The following is a 19,373-nucleotide window of genomic DNA, read 5'->3' on the forward strand; positions in this document are numbered from 1 at the left end:
GTTGAGCAAACTGAACACCTTATTAGCTTACTAATTATTGAAAGGAACAAGTTGTATAAATAATAAGAATGAAAATTATATAACTCCTAGTTGATAACCTTTAGAATTCTGGTGTTAGAGATTTAGCAATACTTTTGTTAAAGACTAATTTTGCTAGTAGAATTAAGTCAGGGTCGGGCTTAGTTATTTGAGCTCCAGAAGAACACATTTTGATTGTTAATATTTATGAATTCTGGTAATAATTATTTTATAATGTTGTTCTATAGGGTCTTTCAGAAATCTATTTTATCTGAATGATACCTGAATGTATTTGACACGTGTAACTTTTCTGCACCTAAGGTTAAATACTGAAATAGATGCCTCTTATATCTGTAATTGATAATTTCAGAAGTTTTCCATTTTTGTGATTTTCTTGGTATTGGTTTTTGCCTTTAGGTATATAATACTACTACTTCTCTGAGACCTAATAAATACTTAACTCTTCTAGTTTTTCTGTGATTTGATTTTATATATTTAACATAATCCACCAAGAACTTGTATTGTTAATCAGTTTGCTGGTATTGTTGATTAATAAGTCTTTCTTTCCGTATTATTTTGTTGCAATTTCTGTTTCAGACACCATTGAATTCTACGAAATAGTGCAATATATTTCTGAACTTTTTATTTATTTTATTTTATTTTAAATTCCAGTATAGTTAACATACAGTGTTACATTAGTTTCAGGTGTGCAGTATAATTCCATATATCCCATGGTGCTCATCACAAGTGCACTCCTTAATTCTATCACCTATTTAACCTGTCCCTTTACTCTCTCCTCTGTGGTAACCATCGGCTCTCTAAAATTAAGAGTCTGTTTCTTGGTTTGTCTCTTTCTCATGCTTTCTCTTTTTCTCTTTGTTTTGTTTCTTAAATTCCACATATGAGTGAAATCATCATGTATTTGTCTTTCTCTGACTGACTTATTTTGCTTAGCTTAATACTCTCTAGCTTTATCAACCTTGCTGCAAATGGCAAGATTTCATTCCTTTTTTTTTTTTTTTTATGGCTGAGGAATAATCCTTTGCATATATACTACATCTTCTTTATCCATTCATTAGTTGATAGACATTTGGACTCTTTCCATAATTTGGCTATTGTTGATAAAACTGCCATAAATATCACAGTGTATGTGTCCCTTGGAATCAGTACTTTTGTATCCTTTGGGGAAAGACCCAGTAGTGCAACTGCTGGATCATAATGTAGTTCTATTTTTAACTTTTTGAGGAGCTTCTATACTATTTTCCAGAGTGGCTGCACCAGTGTGGCTGCACCAATTTGGATACCCACTAATACTACATACGCGTTCCTTTTTCTCCACACCCTTGCCAACATCTTTTGTTTCTTGTATTGTTGATTTTAGCCATTCTGACAGGTGTGAGGTGATATCTCATTGTAGTTTTGATTTGCATTTCCCTGATGATTTGTGATGAACATCTTTTCATGTGTGTGTTGGTCATCTGGATGTCTTCTTTGGAGAAATGTCTTTTCATGTCTTCTGCCTATTCTTAAAAAATGTTTATGTATTTATTTTGAGATGGGAGAGGAGCAGAGAGAGATTGAATCCCAAGCAGGCTCCATGCTGTCTGCTCAGAGCCTGACATGGGGCTAAAACTCACAAACCGTGAGATCATGACCTGAGCTGAAATCAAGAGTTGGACACTTAACTGACTGAGCCACCCTGGCACCCTTCTGCCTATTTTTAAATTGGACTATTTGTTCTTTGGGTGTTGAGTTTTAGAATTCTTTATAATTTTTGGAAACTAACCTTTTTTTGGATATGTCATTTGTAAATACCTTCTCTCATTCCATAGGTTGCCTTTTAGTTTTGTTGAGTGTTTCCTTTGGGGTGCAGAAGCTTTTTATTTTGATATAGTCCAATAGTTTATTTTTGTTTGTGTTTCCTTTGCATCAGGGAAGTTATCTAGAAAAAGTTGCTATGATCAATGTCAAAGAGGTTACTACCTGTGTTCTCTTCTAGGATTTAAAGTTTCAAGTCTCACATTTAGGGCTTTCATACATTTTGAATTTATTTTTGTGTATGGTGTAAGAAAGCAGTTGTTTCATTGTTTTGAATGTGGCTGTCCAGTTTTCCCTACACCATTTATTGAAAAGGCTGTCCTTTTCCCATTGGTTATTCTTGCCTTAACCATATAACGTGGATTTATTTCTGGGTTTTTTATTCTGTTTCATTGATCTATGTGTCTGTTTTTGTGCCAGTACCATAACTGTTTTGATCACTGCAGCTTTATAGTATAACTTTAAGTCTAGAATTGTGATGCCTCCAGCTTTGCTTTTCTTTTTCAAGAATGCTTTGGCTCATTGGGATCTTTTGTGCTTCTGTACAAATTTTAGGATTGTTTGTTCTAGCTCTGAAAAATGCTATTGGTATTTTAATGAGGATTGCATTGTGTGTAGATTGCTTTGGGTAGTATAGGCATTTTAACAATATTTGTTTTTCCAATCCATGAACATGGAATATCTTTCCATTTCTTTGTGTCATCTTCAGTTTCTTTCATCATTGTTTTAGTTTTCAAAGTGCAGATCTTTCACCTGTTTGGTTAGTTTATTCCTAGGTATTACATTATTTTTGGTGCAGTTGTAAATGGGATTTTTTTCTTAATTTGTCTTTCTGCTACTTCATTATTGATGTATAGAAATGCAACGGATTTCTGCACATTGGTTTTATATCCCATGATTTCACTAAAGTCATTTATTAATTTTAGTTGTTTTGGTGAAGTCTTTAGGGTTCTCTATATATTTCTTAACTGTATTTTCTGTTCCATTCATTCATATATGTTTTATACCAGTTTGTGTTATTTTAATGTTCTTTAGTTCATTTTTTATTATTTTTAAGATTGGTACCCTTTTATTGCTTCTGTTAAGATATTATTTATTATTTTCATCTATTTAGTGTTCCATATGAACCTAAAATCCATTGGTTAGGTTTAAAGAAAAGAATTTTCACTGAAGTGTTTATTATGATTCTATTATATCAATTAATCAGTAGATTTATAGTATATCCTTCCCTGCAATTTTGTATATCTGGTCACTTGTTGGTTATTAACTAATTTCCTAACTGAACTCACCTATAAGTGATTTACTCTGAAAATGAGCTTGAAAAAGCCCTCTGGAGATTCTGATAGGCAAAAACATTTCAATTAATTTAGTCTGTACCTAAAAACTAAACTATTTGGTATTTTCCCCTTTGGTGATTTTTAAAAAATTTAACTGAGTATTGGGAAGATCCAAAAGCAAATGTCATATGGCCTCTGTTAATAGATAGCCTATAGTGTCTACTTTGAGCTGTTAATTGTTTAATATAAAAAACAGAGTTATGAGATTTTTGACCAAGATTTTAAAGTCAAATTTACATAGGGTTTATTGCATTTTTTAATTGAGGTGTAATAAGCATATAACATTATATTAACATTTTTAATTTTAGTACTTTAATTGTCACTGTTCTCTTACTTGTTTTTGTATTTAGTCTTTCTGTTGACGTTTCTTCTCCTGATTTGTTTGGAAGTATCCATGAAGACTTCAGTTTGACTTCTGTAAGTAAGATGATAAATAGAAAGCTAAACATACCATTTTAAAACTATATAATGACTTACAAATCAGCCTAAATTACTTTGATTGCTATTGTATAACTGCTATAATATATTGCTCTATACTTTGGGGCTGGTTTTTTGTGAAAATTTTAGTAAAAATATAATTTTATATGTATTCCACACTTAAAAACTCTTTAGCCAAAGTTGTAACTTAAGTAATTCCATCTACTCCTGCATCATGCAGGTTTGTGACTGTGAAAATACATGCCCTAGTGGTTCCCTGGTGTGTGAAAGTTGCAGAGGAAGCAGAAGAAAAGGGGCATTTCCCCATACTCTTCCCCTTTAATCAGAGAAGCTCTGATTCCTAATAGTTTCTAATAGTATTTCATTTGAACATAAAGTTCCATAGCAAAAACAAAATTATACTACCTTTTATATATGTGTGTGTGTGTATATATATACACATACATACACACACACACTTAGATTGGTTTTCAACATATATATGTATTTAGGGATGATTCACACACGTACTTTATTATATGTATAAATTCAGGTCTTGAAATCCATACCCATCTATCTTTTTTTTTTTTTTCTTCAATTCTAAACCCATCCATCTTAAAAAAAATAACCCCCTCTGGTTTGTCATTTGCTTGAAGGATGTGGCTGTGTATATGTATATATGTATGTGTATCTCTCATAAAGAAAACATATGACCAAAATTTCCTGCCCTATATCATTCCCACAAACACTATATTTATTTATTCATTCATTCATTCATTCATTCATTCATTACACACTATAAGTGTGAATTACTAAATAAGAAATTTGTTATATTAGGAGAGATTAAAAATTTTGTTTGGGACCAGATGTACTGAATGAGTGACATTCAAGGAGAGATATTTAGTGGGTGATTAGATATACTTGCCTGGACCCCAAGAGAGAAATCTAGATACAGATTTGTGAATTAGTAATTTACACTTGACCCTTGAACATATGGGGATTAGGGACACCAATGCCCTGTTCAATCGAAAATCCATGTATAACTTTTGACTTCCCTAAAACTTAACTACAAATAGTTACTGTTGAGTGAAAATCTTAGCAATAACAGTCAATTAACACATATTTTGTGTTATTACTATATGCTGTATTACAATAAAGTAAGCTAGAGAAAAAAATGTTAATAAAATCATAAGGAAGAGAAAATTACTTTATAATACTGTGCTGTGTTTACCTCGAAAAAAATTTGCATGTAAGTGGACCACTGCAGTTCAAACCTGTGTTGTTCAAGGGTCAACTGTATAAGCAAGATAAGACCTGGGAGTGGATGAGTATACTGTGAAAACTACTAGTAGAATGAGAGGAGGGCCAAATGTATAAAATTAATATAATATATAAAAATAATTTGGGACATACTAGTATTTATGAGATGGCCAGAAGCAGAGAGCCTCAAAGTTTTCTGAAAAAGAATAATAGAGAAAAAGAAGAAAATCCAGATGGAGCAGTGTTCTTGAGAAAGATAGAAAAGCGTGTTTAACCAAAGAATATTTAACAGTATTGCAGACTGATGGAGGATTAGGTGGGGTCAGATGAAAACTAGAGCCTTGTGGGCTTGACAGTTAGTTGGTCATGTGTGACTGTAGAGGAAACATATTAGTGGATTGCTAATGGGCCATCTGTATGCCCTAGGTCAAGATCCAGTAGGAGCTGAGGAAGTTGATGTAGTGAGTTTAAACCATTTTTTCCACTGTGAACATAGAAGACTAGAGAAGGACACAGGCTGGAGGAAAGAGCTAAATTGAGAAGGGCCTTGTGAGTTATTGGGCCAGCTGTGCTTTTTTCTCTGTCCTTTAGAACAAGCCTAATTTCTACATGACAATCTTTCCAGTGTTTGAAAACAGTTGTTGTGTAGGCTTGGAATCTTCCTTTTTCTTGGTTAAGACCCTAAATCATTTAGGCATTTCCTAGTTAATATGGCAGTGGTTTTCCTATTAGTCTATTTCTGTCCTTTTTCAAGGGTGGAGTATAGGACTCTGATGTGACCCTGGTAACTGGGAAGCAGCCAGAACTACACCTTATGTTAACACCTCTATTGACTCCTATTGAGTTTACTGTCAGCCAAACTCCAGGTGTTTCATACTTGATTCTGCTAATCAAGGGCCTTGTCGCTCCCATTTTGCTCCCTAAAATTACTCATTTGGTACCAAATTCAGTTCCTGTTTTGCTACATTTGGATGATCTCTCATTAGATTTGGTACAGATTATCAAGATCTTCTTAGGGTCTTGTTCTGTTATCCAGCAGAGAAGCAGTTATGGTAAGGAAGAGGTCTAGGTTTGCCTGGTCTTTTTACTAACTGAAGAATCTTGAACATGTCATTGAGGTTGTCTAATTTTCTCCTGGACAAAATTGGGATGGTAATGCCTACATCTGAGAGATTCTTTGAAAAATAATTGAAATAATACATAAAGCCATAGCCTAATTAGCAAGTACTATCTTTGATAGGTTGAGTTATTATTTTCAAACATACATATTCATCTGAATTGTTAATAAGCTTTTAATTTGTCATCCAAGTTTAAGAATTTGATTATTTGTGTTCAGTTCCTCCCACTTTACTTCTTATGATTGGTTAGATTTGAGAAGAAAAAAACGCTTATCAAGAGTAAGACTTCAAATCACTCAAATCATTTTTCCATTTTGGGGGAAGAACCATGCAAATTACAAAGAGAAAAATTAAGAGAGTTAACTAACCAGGCAAAGAAGATGTGGCAGGCTTAGGGGTCTATTAGATAAGGCTAATATTTGGGGGGAAGACTCTTGAAGGGAAAGGTAATTGAGGATTGATCTTATAACTGAAAAACCAGTTGAGATTTTTGCAGAGCAGAGCATGTTTAGAGCAGCTGATGAAACTTTATGCTTACTTTATTTCATGTTCTTTATGAGGACCCCATAATGGTAACACCAGGTATGGGGCAAGAGGGAATATACCCCTCCCCAAGTGTGGCCTGAGTGCCTATGCAGGTCTGTTTACTACATTCTTTCTGGTTCTTACTTGCCATTTATTCACAAAATGTGGAGGAGTGGTATATATACCATAACCCTGTTTTCCTTGTTTTATAATTTATTTCCCATCCACAGATTCATTCAAGACCACTAACAACCTTTCATTTCTTTGAAGGCATTTAATAACTCCTTGCCCTTTAGTTACATTTGTTGAAAGGCCAAATTCAGCTAGCAATATAGTAATATTTTAAATAAAGAAATCTAGAAAGTTTTAAAATTTTTGATGGAGCTAAATGAAATTATTGGGAAATATAGCTATGCTTGACATTTGAGTTCAGAATATACCTCAAAAAACAAGGATATATTTGTTTTCCATATCTATTATATTGTTTTCTCCTCACATTTATTATATTGACTTTAACATGAGTTATAGACAAAACAGTAAGTAAAATATGGGTGAAAATTTTTCCTGGAAAAGTACTTTTGCCTTAGTGTTTAGTTAAGGGATCTTCAATCAAGGCTCTAAATTACTCAAAATTGTTCTAGAGAATGCTCTGACACTGAGGGAGCATGGGAAAGTGTTCTTGGTGAGCCATAACAGCAGTGACAAATGCCATTCCTGGAATTTTGTTTACAAAAATAGTTCTTCTGAATTGTAAAGTGATGTTTATTCATCAGCCTTGAAGTCTGGTAATTTTGATAAGAAATTACCTTAAAGTGGCTAGAACCCTGGAGAGTATAGAATATGAGGTTTTAGCCCTCTTCATGACTGTTACTGTGGGAGAGTTCCTAGCTCCTGTCCCATCACTCCCCATAGGAGGGAAACTGTTCTACATAAAAACATCTGTGAAGGCCCAGTTTTTCGAAGGAGCCCATCGTATGGATAGCATTGCAATTCTCTCTCAAGTTATGAAAAATTTGTAAATTATTTTCTATGAGTTTATGCATTTTTTGTAATTATTTTAAAATACCCCTTTTTATAGCATTTTTTGGTACAAAAAATATTAGGTAGAATAACCAACAAAGCAGAACCCCTTTCATAAGAACAACAGCTTACTAGCTAACTGTTTTTCCATATAGCTATTAAATTTCAAAGGCAGCATTATTTGACTCTTTAGTGTAGTATGTAATAACAAGCAGTTAGTAGAATTATAGAATTGTATTGTTTTTCTTTATGTTATTATTGGGAAAGAAGGAACCATGGAAAGTAAAACATTGAATATTGACATTGTAATTACATTATTGAATTATAAGAGAGTATAATTAAATTTAATAAGTGTTAACTCTCAATTTGTTACTATGAAAATAATTTTCTAAATATTTGTTTTACTTTTAGGAACAGAGACTTTTGATAGTCCTAAGTAACTGCTGCTACCTAGAACGTCACACCTTCCTAAATATAGCAGAACATTTTGAAAAGCACAACTTCCAGGGAATAGAAAAAATAACACAGGTAAATAAATTATGTTAAATTGAACAAGTTGGTGGTTTTATCAATTTAGTTTCCAAACTATTTTCCTAGCACCCTTTCTCTTTTGGTTTTCCTAAACTTTTCTCTCCTGATCCTCCCCACATCCATATTCCTTCCCCATCTTCACTCCACCCTGACTTTGAATGATTCCTGTCCTTAAAACTCACCTTGAATCGTTAATATTCTCTTCTTTCCTCTAGATCAGAGCTTTCTCAAGGTGAAAACTGATTTACTCCCCACCTAACCTGCTCAAAGTAAGGGAAGGAAATAGGAAAGAAAGGTTTCAAACCGAAATCTTTAAGAATCATCTCATATTTGTCTCCTTTTAGGTTAAAGCTTTTACTTTAGAGCCAACAGCAAACTCCCTGAGCCTGCAGAAAAACCTTTTCCTGCTTATGCACACTTCTTCTTCCTTTCCCCCTTTCCAAATGACCACAGTGATGCTTTTGCTTTTTACTACTTAAGCATGGGTACAGGTGCACGAGCACAGAGACACACACAGACAGATACACACAACACGAGCCTGGCTTACAACTGCTTTAGGATGCTTAATAACTTACCTGAAAAATAACATGCTTTCTACTCTCCAATCCATGGATGTAGCAAAGTTGGACAAAAATGAGTCCTGTATAAATCCATGGAATAGGGTTTTTTTTTTGGATATTATACTTTGTTGTTGATATTTTTCAAGTAAGCAGAAAAGGAAAAAAATGAAGGAACCTTGTTATTAAAGGTTGGTTGGTTCTTGGGCAAAGATTTATCAGATTTCTAAGTAAAACGAAGAACCATTTTTACAGTTTTCTCGGTGCAAAAAATAAGAAAGATAATGATCTTGTTAATCTTATAATCAAAAAGTACTTGTGATGGATTGCATGCTTTTTATAAGTGATAGTTCCATTTTGTGAACTAGAAATGGATTTTTTTTTCTTCAAAGAATGAAAATGTCAAAGTGGGTGGCTCTGTCTTGTTTTCCTGCCTTTTTGTAAAGATTAATCATCCTGATGAGAAATGTTGTGACTTAAGGCTATAGGGTCAAATGTTCAGTTTATTTCCAGAAATTTTTGTGTTGAGAATTGCAAGATGCTCTCTTGCAGTAAAGAATTAGTATTTGTAGAAAGTGGGCACTTTGCTTTTGTGCAGTAACAATAGTGACACAAATATATTTATTGAACAGTTTTTTGATCATTTAAAAACACATAAAATGATTAGGACTTGCATATAACAGAAGCAGTAAGCTTGGTTTTCTTTAGGTTTTTACAAAGTTATGAGTAGTAATTGTTGCTTCAGTTTGTGTAATAAAGAAATAGAATGAAATTGACATGCCTTTGATATCCTTCCTAGTCTTGATATTATTTTGAAATCAAGGTAATATGTTATTGGATCTGGGGGTACAGCTTAGGATAAATGATGGGCTATATTTCACACTCAGAATTAGGATTTTTTTTAATCATTGACATTGAATACTTTGAAATCATTAATTGTATATTAAATGAATAGGCAGTAAACTAGATTTAGATGATAGTAGATGTGCTGATTTTGTTTATTATGAGTGAATCCATTAATTTCATGATGCCAACCAAGTAAAATATATTTCTTGCATTAATGGAAAAACACTGCCAAGTTCCATTGTTTTACATAGTTCCCTTCTCAAATGACAACTCTAGAGGCAAAGATCCCAGCGAAACTATGGGGCACATTGTTTACACAAATAGTTTGTTATCCATGTTGTCACTCTGTTTCTGCTCTTGGAAATAACAGTGCATTATGGACTTCTAATTTAGTGTCACAAGACATTAGACATTCTCTCAGATCTCCTTCCAGAAAGGATTGGTGGTTTACTGAGGGTCTTCTAGGCATATTTCCTTCTGCTTTCTTATTAGTACTTCTACCAGTAGAAGTGTGAAAATGTCCAGTTGTTAATTCCCTTCATCTTGATCCTCCTCTTCAAAAGCGGAATTAATTTTAATATAGAAACAGTACACTAATAACTATATGTTTCAGGAGTTTGTTAAAATTTAATGATCAATGATCATTTAAAACTGGAATGATTTCATATAGACATTTTTTTAGTGCAAATAACTCTGTGAAGTAATTAAGGAAAATATTATTAACTCTGTTTTTTTTTCATATGGAAATATGCTTAGAGATGTTCATGACTTGACCTGTAAGTAGCAGGGCAAAGCAGAACCTAAAATTAAGTATTCTAATTCTGAATCCAGAATGCTTTCTGGTCCAGTACCATACATCTTAAAATAAAAAACAAAATTGTTCCCATGAAAATAAACCAAATAGGACATGAAGTCAGTTGGCTAATGTATATTGTTTTGGACTTTATGAAACAACATTAAATGGTAATTCATCAGATCAGTGTATCAAACTCATCCTACAGGTTACCTCTTTTAAAATAAGCCCTATTATAAGCCTTAAATGGACTTTGTGCTGTTGGATCCCAAATGGCAAGTTCCAGCAGTGAGTGTCTTGTCATTTGCATGCACTTCCATTTGCATTGCCAATTCCATTTTGCTTTATTGTAAGCCTTGAAAATGTGTTTTCCCAGGCATACATTTTCTCCTGCTTATAAAAGTAAGAGCAATCATTATTTTTAGCAAGGAGAAATACTGGTGCACCTGGGTGGCTCAGTCAATTGAGTGTCTGACTCTTGATTTTGGCTCAGATCATAATCTTGAGGTTGTGGGATCAAGCCCCATGTTGGGCTCTGTGCTGAGAGTGAAGCCTGCTTAAGATTCTCCCTCTCCCTCTCCCTTTCCATGTCTCTGCCTCTCTCTCTGTCTCTCTCTCTGCCCCTCCCCCTCTTGCATGTGCATGCTCTCTCTCCCAAAATAAATAAATAAACATTTTTTAAAAATATATACTGAAAAGTCTAAAAAAATTAATTATCTATAATACCCCAAGATAAACACTGTTGTGTTTTAGTATATCTAGTAATAGTAAGCAGTACTTTATATATACCATATACCTATATGTGTATATGTAATAAAATATGAAACATTTTTCTGAATTCAGTTTGTATTGAATATATCTTTTTCTGTTGACTATTCTGTTGTGAAGACCTTTATTAAATAGGTAGATGTGAGTTTTATGTCTTATGATAGTTAATGTGGATGTACCATTTTTTTTTTTTAAATTGTTTCCTAGTGGGAACCTTAAAGTTATTGTTGTGACTGAGAGGTAAAGATAATCTTTGATGACATGTTTTATTACTTTCTCAAAACTGATTCCTAGAAGTAGAATTAGAGCTCCAAAGACCCTTGGTAAATATTGCCAGGTTGCTTTTCAGCAGCTGGTTTTATCACATTTTGGTCATCATTGCTGATGCTAATATTTTCATTTGATAGATAAAAATACTCTTTCATGGTATTTTAATTTGCATGCTTTCCCTATTTGGTAGTTTAACACTTTTTGATGTGTTCATTGTTGATATTCTAGTAGAGTTCATTTTAAAGGTACTTACAGGGACTCCTGGGTGGCTCAGTCTGTTGAGTCTCTGACTTCAGCTCAGGTCATGATCTCACAGTTCGTGGGTTCGAGCCCCGCATTGGGCTCTGTGCTGACAGCTCAGAGCCTGGAGCCTGCTTCGATTATGTGTCTGCTTCTCTCTTCCCCTCGCCTGCTCACACACACACTCTCTCTCTCTCTCTCTCTCAAAAATAAATAAACATTTAAAAAAATTAAATAAACAAACAAACAAACATACTTACAAGGTTAAGGAAATACAGAGTTTTTCAAACCAAATTTGCTGTAAGTCATTAACTCTTGAGACCTTTGAGAACAGACGACCAGAACTATATGGTTAATAAACTTTTAGCACATAATTGTGGTAGCTATAATTACATAATTCCAAAGAATTTTTTTTCTTACATAAAACACTATTTTAACCTGTTCCAGTCTTTAAAAAGTGAACTTCTAATTTAGAGTTTGTATAGTTGCAGATTTTTGACTGACTTGGGACTGTAGTCATTAAACAAGTTGGGCATTAAATTCTTTTTTTTTTTTTGGCATTAAATTCTTGAATGATGTTTTATTTTATGCACCTATAAATCTCTTTCAGAAATTCTGACATGGTGGGTGGGGAGAGGGCAGCTTCTTTTGTTCACATGTCTAGAAAGATCCTTTACATACAGCAATCAGTTTTAAAGATTTTTGTATCACTTGAACCATACATACCATATTTTATATATTTGATTATTTTTTAGCTTAATTTTATATAATTCTCAAGTTTCATTGAAGCCATTTGAATTCAGTATATTTTGTGAATGACTATAGTTTTGTGTCCTCATTATATTATCTCTTTATATTTTATTTCTCTCATTTCTTCTCCTGCTAAGTTTTGTTTAAAGGCTATTTTTATATAATAAGTTAGTTGTAAATTAATAGATTAGAGACAGGAATTATAAGTTGATCAGATGTGTCCCTATCTACTACATACGAAAGGTGATTTTTGACCTTATTTAACTGCCTCAAGTTCTTTTATAAATGGTAAGGGAAAAATGAAACAGACATAAAGAGATAATAGTAATGACACAAGAACCTCGTAATTTATAAAGTAAAATATTGCTTCCCCAATACAGAAAGTAAATCAGAAAAGCTTTTCCAAAGCAAGGAAGGATATTAGATTTCACATAGAAGTAGTTGCTTTGGAGATGAGAGAAAGACTAAGTCTCTTTGGAAAGTTGGCAATAAGTAAGACCATTGGTCATCAGTTGGATAGGGTGTGGGGTCCTAAATCAAAAACCTTGAACCTGAGCAGGTACAATTCAACAACCTAACAGTTATCTTTCATTATTCCTGTACTGTTTCTGTTCTCTTGGCTTGTGCTTGTTTCCTCTTCACATTCTGTACCTTTTCCTTAGAGCTCATTTATTCCCACCACTTCATTTATCATTGATGCCCATGAGTCCCAAATGTTTATATTTTTTTATTTTATTTTTTAAAATTTACATCCAAATTAGCATATAGTGCAACAATGATTTCAGGAGTAGATTCCTTAACCATTTAGCCCATCCCCCCTCCCACAACCCCTCCAGAGGTAACCCTCAGTTTGTTTTCCATATTTATGAGTCTCTTCTGTTTTGTCTCCCTCCCTGTTTTCATATTATTTTTGTTTCCCTTCCCTTATGTTCATCTGTTTTGTCTCTTAAAGTCCTCATATAAGTGAAGTCATATGATTTTTGTCTTTCTCTGACTAATTTCGCTTAGCATAATACCCTCCAGTTCCATCCATATAGTTGCAAGTAAAATTTCATTCATTTTGATTGCCGAGTAATACTCCATTGTATATATATACCACATCTTCTTTATCCATTCATCCATCGATGGACATTTGGGCTCTTTCCATACTTTGGCTATTGTTGATAGTGCTGCTATAAACATAGGGGTGCATGCGTCCCTTCAAAACAGCACACCTGTATCCCGTAGATAAATGCCTACTTGTGCAATTGCTGGGTCATAGGGTAGTTCTATTTTTAGTTTTTTGAGGAACCTCCATACTGTTTTCCAGAGTGGCTACACCAGCTTGCATTCCTACCCAATCTATATCTTTAGCTTGCATTTCATTCCTAGGCTGCAGATCTTTTTCCTGTCAGACATCATCACTAAAGTTGCCACTGCAATTTCAGATCAACTTACCCAAACCAAAAACATTCCTCTTTCTTCCTCCAGATCAGCTTTTCTTTATGTGTTTTCTGCCTTAGTAGTCATTGAGTCAGCAAGCCAGAGTCTTGGGAATTGTTCTTGACTCAACCATCATCCAAATCTGTCTCTACCTCCCTCATTTGTTCTTCTGTCCACAACCAGCTCTTTTTCATCATCTGATCATTGTGCTGTTGCGGAAAGCTACCTTCTAAGTGCTTTGCTTATGCTCTAAATTTCACTCTTTAACTCATTATCTATGGACTTTCTTGGATGGGTTTTCAGAAATACAGATCTGATTATATTGTTCTTCCTCCGTGCCTTATGTTCATCTCCTCATTGACTGAGGAGTAAAACATAAACTCCTTAGGCTGCTGTTCCTATTGTTTTAACCTGGCCCCTCTTACCTCTTTCTCTCATGCCATTCATCTCCTGTATTCCAGTACCTAAAATCTAGCACAATACCCAATTTCCAAATTGGGAGGGGTGGACAGCAGTTAGTTTCTACTCTGGGAATTAATTTTCTCTTTGTTAGAGATTTCTAGCCACTCATCTTTCCTTGAGCATTTCATATTATTTTTTTCGGCTCATTCATTCCTTCAACGAACATTCATTCAACATCAGCTTTTACCAGGTTCTATTTTAAGAATATATACCTATAGCCTGTATTGTTCTGTTGGTCTGGAATGTCTTTTCCTCAACCACAACTAGACAAAATCTTGATCATCCTTCAAAACCTGTCTCAGATACAGGTGTTCCATCCTGTGGAAAGACTACTTATGCATTCTCCCAAACTGCCAAATGGATCAAATCCTCTTCTTTATTCTTATGATGCTTTGTTTGTAACCCTAGAATAACATTTTAACACATTACATTACTATTAGGTTAATGTTGGTGTACTTCCTTAATAGATTTAATTTTTTTCATATATTTTTTATATTGCATATTTTATGTGTACAAAAGACTGGATCTTTTGTAGGTGTGAGATATGAGAAAAATAAAATGGGGGCTCCTGGGTGGCTCAGTCGGTTAAACGTCCAGCTGCGGTTCAGGTCATGATCTCACGGTTCGTGAGTTCAAGCCCCGCGTCGGGCTCTGTGCTGACAGCTCAGAGCCTGGAGCCTGTTTCGGATTCTGTGTCTCCCTCTCTCTTTCTGACCCTCCCCGTTCATGCTCTGTCTCTGTCTGTCTCAAAAATAAGTAAAACGTTAAAAAAATTTTTAAAAAAGAAAAATAAAATGAACAAGTGCATCCATCGCCGAGATGAAAAATGGAACATATTCTCAGAACCCTTCATGCTTTGCATATATGCATCATCCTGTCTCCCTTATGGACAGTCACTTTTGCATTTTGTGGTTTCTAAACAATACCTTGTTTAATGTTACCTGTTTCTGACTTTTAAATAGCATAAATGGGATTGTATGGTATCTATTTTTCAATGACTTGCTTTTTCTACTCTATTATTTTTGTGATTTATCCATGTTGCTATATGTAGCTTATGCTAATTTGTAAAATAAAGAGTATATCCCTTTTTTCTTCCTCTGAGTTTATGTAACATTGGAATTATTTGTTCTTTGAATATTTACAAGAACTCTGTGGTAAAGCCTTTGTGAGATGGTTTTTAATGACTGGTTCAATTTCTTCAGTGGTTAAAAAAAACATTCGAATTTTCTGTTTCTTCTTGTTAGTTGTGGTGACCTATGTTGTTTTGTTTTGTTTTGGACTTTGTCCATTTTGCCTAAATTTCTAAATTTATTGACATAAAACTATTTTATGATTATTTCATCTTATTTCAATTTTAGCTGCACCTAAGACTGTGACCCTTTTTAGACTTAGTATTTTCAGTCTTTTTACTTTATTAGAGTCTTCTCAAGAACCAAATTTTAGCTTTACTAATCTCTCTTTATGTCCTTGTTTTCTGTCACAGTAACTTGAGCCCTTAGCTTGTTTTATTTATGTAGCTCATTGATTCCAAACTGTTCTACCTTTTAATATAAACATTCCAGACTATCACTTTAGCTGTTTCCCACATATTAACATAAGATATTTTAGTTGTTCTGTCATATCTTCTAATTTTGAGTCTTTCTTTGACCCACACATATAGAAGCATGATTTTAAATTTCCAAAAAATTTTGGTGGTGGGGGTGGGGGGAGTAGGCGGCAATTAGTTTCCATAATGGGAAATAGTTTTCTCTTTGTTAGAGATTTCTAACTTAATCATGCTGGGTTCAGAGAATGTCATGTTGTTAACTTTATTGAAACTTGAGTTTTCTTAAATATTCTCCCTTGCTTGAAGGATATTCTCCCTATCTTTCAGTTTTGAATACCACATTCATATATGTCTATTAGATAAAGTTTGTGAATTATGTTGTTCTGTCTTCTGTATTCATTCCTTTTGTGTGTTTTGGTCTATAATTTGTCATTTACTTAGAGAGATATATTAAAGTCTTTCTTTAGCGGGGCGCCTGGGTGGCGCAGTCAGTTAAGCGTCCGACTTCAGCCAGGTCACGATCTCGCGGTCCGTGAGTTCGAGCCCCGCGTCGGGCTCTGGGCTGATGGCTCAGAGCCTGGAGCCTGTTTCCGATTCTGTCTGCCTCTCTCTCTGCCCCTCCCCCGTTCATGCTCTGTCTCTCTCTGTCCCAAAAATAAATAAACGTTGAAAAAAAAAATTTAAAGTCTTTCTTTAGCTACTTTCTAGATTGTTTTTAATTTTATCTCTAATAGTTCATAGTTCCACTATTATGTGTCTCTTGATATGTTTTGTTTGTTTTTTCCTTTGTCTCTGATACTTTTAATTAGTTCTGGAAATTTGTCAGCTGTTACCTCTTTTAATATTTATTCTTTCCTATTCACTCTTTTCTCTCCTTCAAGATCTCCTATTGGATATATGTTAGACCTTCTCACTCTGTTCTCCATGTCTCTTACATTATTCTTTCATTCCCCCTGCCCCCATCTTTAATTCTCTGTAATGATTAGGAATAATTGCTTCAGCTTTCTCTTCTCATTGACTTTTTCTTCACTTGTATATAATCTTGTTGAAATTTGCTGTCTGTTCACATTTTATTTCAGTTGTTTTTCATTTCCAGAAATTCTTTGGAAGTTATTAAGTAAAGGAAAATGATTAACTTACTCTAGAATGGTTTGATATCAAACATCAGTGTAGGAGGTAGTAGCAGTAAAGTTATTTCCCATGCCCCGTAGATCGTTCTTTGTAGGTGACCAAATAAAATAGTCTATTGTAAGTAAAAGACTATCCTATTAAGGAGAAGAAGATTGGAGCATTCAAGTGAAGCCTCAACAATGGGATGTAAGACGGTTAACTTGATTATAAAAAAAATTCACAGAAAAATTAGTTTTAGGAATGATGAAGATAAGTAGTAAGTCATCAGGTTAGAATCACAATGAAATGTTAAGGAAGCAAGGAATGATAGCTCTTCCTGAGTCCTAGAGACATCATCTGTTCTTCTATTTCAGGGTGACAGTGTATCCTGTTTTATCTTGGTTCTTTTTTCAAATTTGTTTTCATAGTGCCGCCTCAACTAGAGATTAAGTGTTTATTTTTAAGAAGCAGTTATTGGCATTTATTTTGTCCATATTTGACAATTATGGTTCAATAACATAAAGTAATGCCATTTTGCTATTTGTACAGCCATCATCCATTTGTAAAAAATTTTTAAAGTATATTACTTTGACTGAACCTAGTCATCCAGATTCACTTGGATAGATGTTCTAATTATAGTTTGATAATTTTATTTCTTTAAAGATTGTTCAGTTCAATGTATCCTTTCTGTTGTCTTTGAAATGAAAATAACTTTTTAAAAATTATTTTTTCTTTCTCAGAAACATACTTTTTAAGAAGCATTTTTAGCAAAAAATGTTTTTATTTTTATTTTTTATTTTATTACTATTATTGTTATTATTTTATATTTATTGCCAAGTTAGCTAATTTAGTTGCCAAGTAGTGTAGTCTTGGCTTCAGGAGTAGATTCCTATGATTCATCACTAACATACAACACCCAGTGCTTATTGCAACACATGCCCTCTTCAGTGCCCATCACCCATTTTCACCTCCTTCCCACTCCCACCAACCCTCAGTTTGCTCTCTACATTTAAGAGTCTCTTACGGTTTGCCTCCCTGTTTTTATCTTATTTTTCTTTCCCTTCCCCTATGTTCATCTGTTGTGTTTCTTAAATTCCACATGTGAGTGAAATCATATATTTGTCTTTCTGTGCCTGAGTTATTTCACTTAGCATAACCTCCAGTTCCATCCATATTGTTGCAAATGGCAAGATTTCATTCTTTTTCACAGCCGAGTAGGATTCCATTGTATATATATACCACACCTTCTTTATTCCTTCATCAGTTGATGGACATTTAGGCTCTTCCCATAATTTGACTATTGTCAACAGCCTGCTATAAACATTGGGGTGCAGGTGCCCTTCCGAATCAGCACTCCTGTATCCTTTGGCTAAATACCCAGTAGTGCAATTGCTCAGTCATGGGGTAATTTGATTTTTAATTTTTGGAGGAACCTCCACACTGTTTTCCAGAATGGCTGTACCAGTTTGCATTCCCACCAGCAGTTCAAGAGGGTTCCCCTTTCTCTGCATCATTGCCAACACCTGTTGTTTCCTGAGTTGTTAATTTTAGCCACTCTGAAGATTGTGAGGTGGTATCTCAGTGTGGTTTTAATTTATATTTCCCTGATGATGAGCAATGTTGAGCATCTTTTCATGTGTTTGTTTGCCAGTGGATGTCTTCTTTGGAAAAGTGTCTATTAATGTTTTGTGCCCATTTCTTCACTGGATTATTTGTTTTCCGGGTGTTAAGTTTAATAAGTTCTTTATAGATTTTGGATATTAACTGTTTATCCGATATGTCATTTGCTAATATCTTCTCCCATTCCATCATTGCCTTTTAGTTTTGTTGATTGTTTCCTTTGCTTTGCAGAAGCTTTTTATCTTGATGAGATCCCAATAGTTCATTTTTGCTTTTATTTCCCTTGCCTTTGGAGACATGTCAATTAAGAAGTTGCTCTGGCTGAGATCAAAGAGGTTGCTGCCTGTTTTCTCCTGTAGGATTTTGATGGCTTCCTGTCTCACATCTAGGTCTTTCATCCATTTTGAGTTTATTTTTGTGTATGGTGTAAGAAAGTGGTCCAGTTTCATTTTTCTGCATGATGCTATCCAGTTCTCCCAGCACCATTTGCTCAAAAGACTGTCTTTTTTCCTTTGAATACTCTTTTCTGCTTTGTCAGAGATTAGTTGGCCATAAAGTTGTGGGTCCATTTCTGGGTTCTCTATTCTATTCCATTGGTCTGTGTGTGTACCATACTGTCTGGATGATTACAGCTTTCTAAACAGGTTAAAGTCTGGGATTGTGATGCCTCCTGCTCTGGTTTTCCTTTTCCAACATTTCTTTGACTATTCGGGGTCTTTTGTGGTTCCATACAAATTTTAGGATTGCTTATTCTAGCTCTGTGAAGAATGCTGGTGCTATTTTGATTGGATTACATTGAATATGTAGATTGCTTTGGGTAGTGTTGACATTTAAAAACTTTTTTTTTAATGTTTATTTATTTTTGACAGAGAGAGAGAGACAGAGAGCATGAGCGGGGGAGGGGCAGAGAGAGAGGGAGACGCAGATTCCAAAGCAGGCTCCAGG

The 19,373-nt window shown here is 34.2% G+C and overlaps 1 protein-coding gene across 2 annotated transcripts in view; it reads left to right on the forward strand.

Annotated features, from left to right (window-relative positions):
* EXOC2 (exocyst complex component 2) overlaps positions 1–19,373 on the forward strand; it is a 277,000-nt gene that overhangs the window by 168,592 nt on the left and 89,035 nt on the right. For both annotated transcript variants that reach the window (XM_047859097.1, XM_047859098.1), the window contains 2 exons: positions 3,524–3,590; positions 7,925–8,041. In XM_047859097.1, coding sequence (XP_047715053.1) covers positions 3,524–3,590; positions 7,925–8,041 — 184 coding nt within the window. The remainder of the gene's footprint in view (positions 1–3,523; positions 3,591–7,924; positions 8,042–19,373) is intronic.

This window comes from Prionailurus viverrinus, chromosome B2 (assembly GCF_022837055.1).
Source record: "Prionailurus viverrinus isolate Anna chromosome B2, UM_Priviv_1.0, whole genome shotgun sequence".
NCBI classification, from domain to species: Eukaryota; Metazoa; Chordata; class Mammalia; order Carnivora; family Felidae; genus Prionailurus; species Prionailurus viverrinus.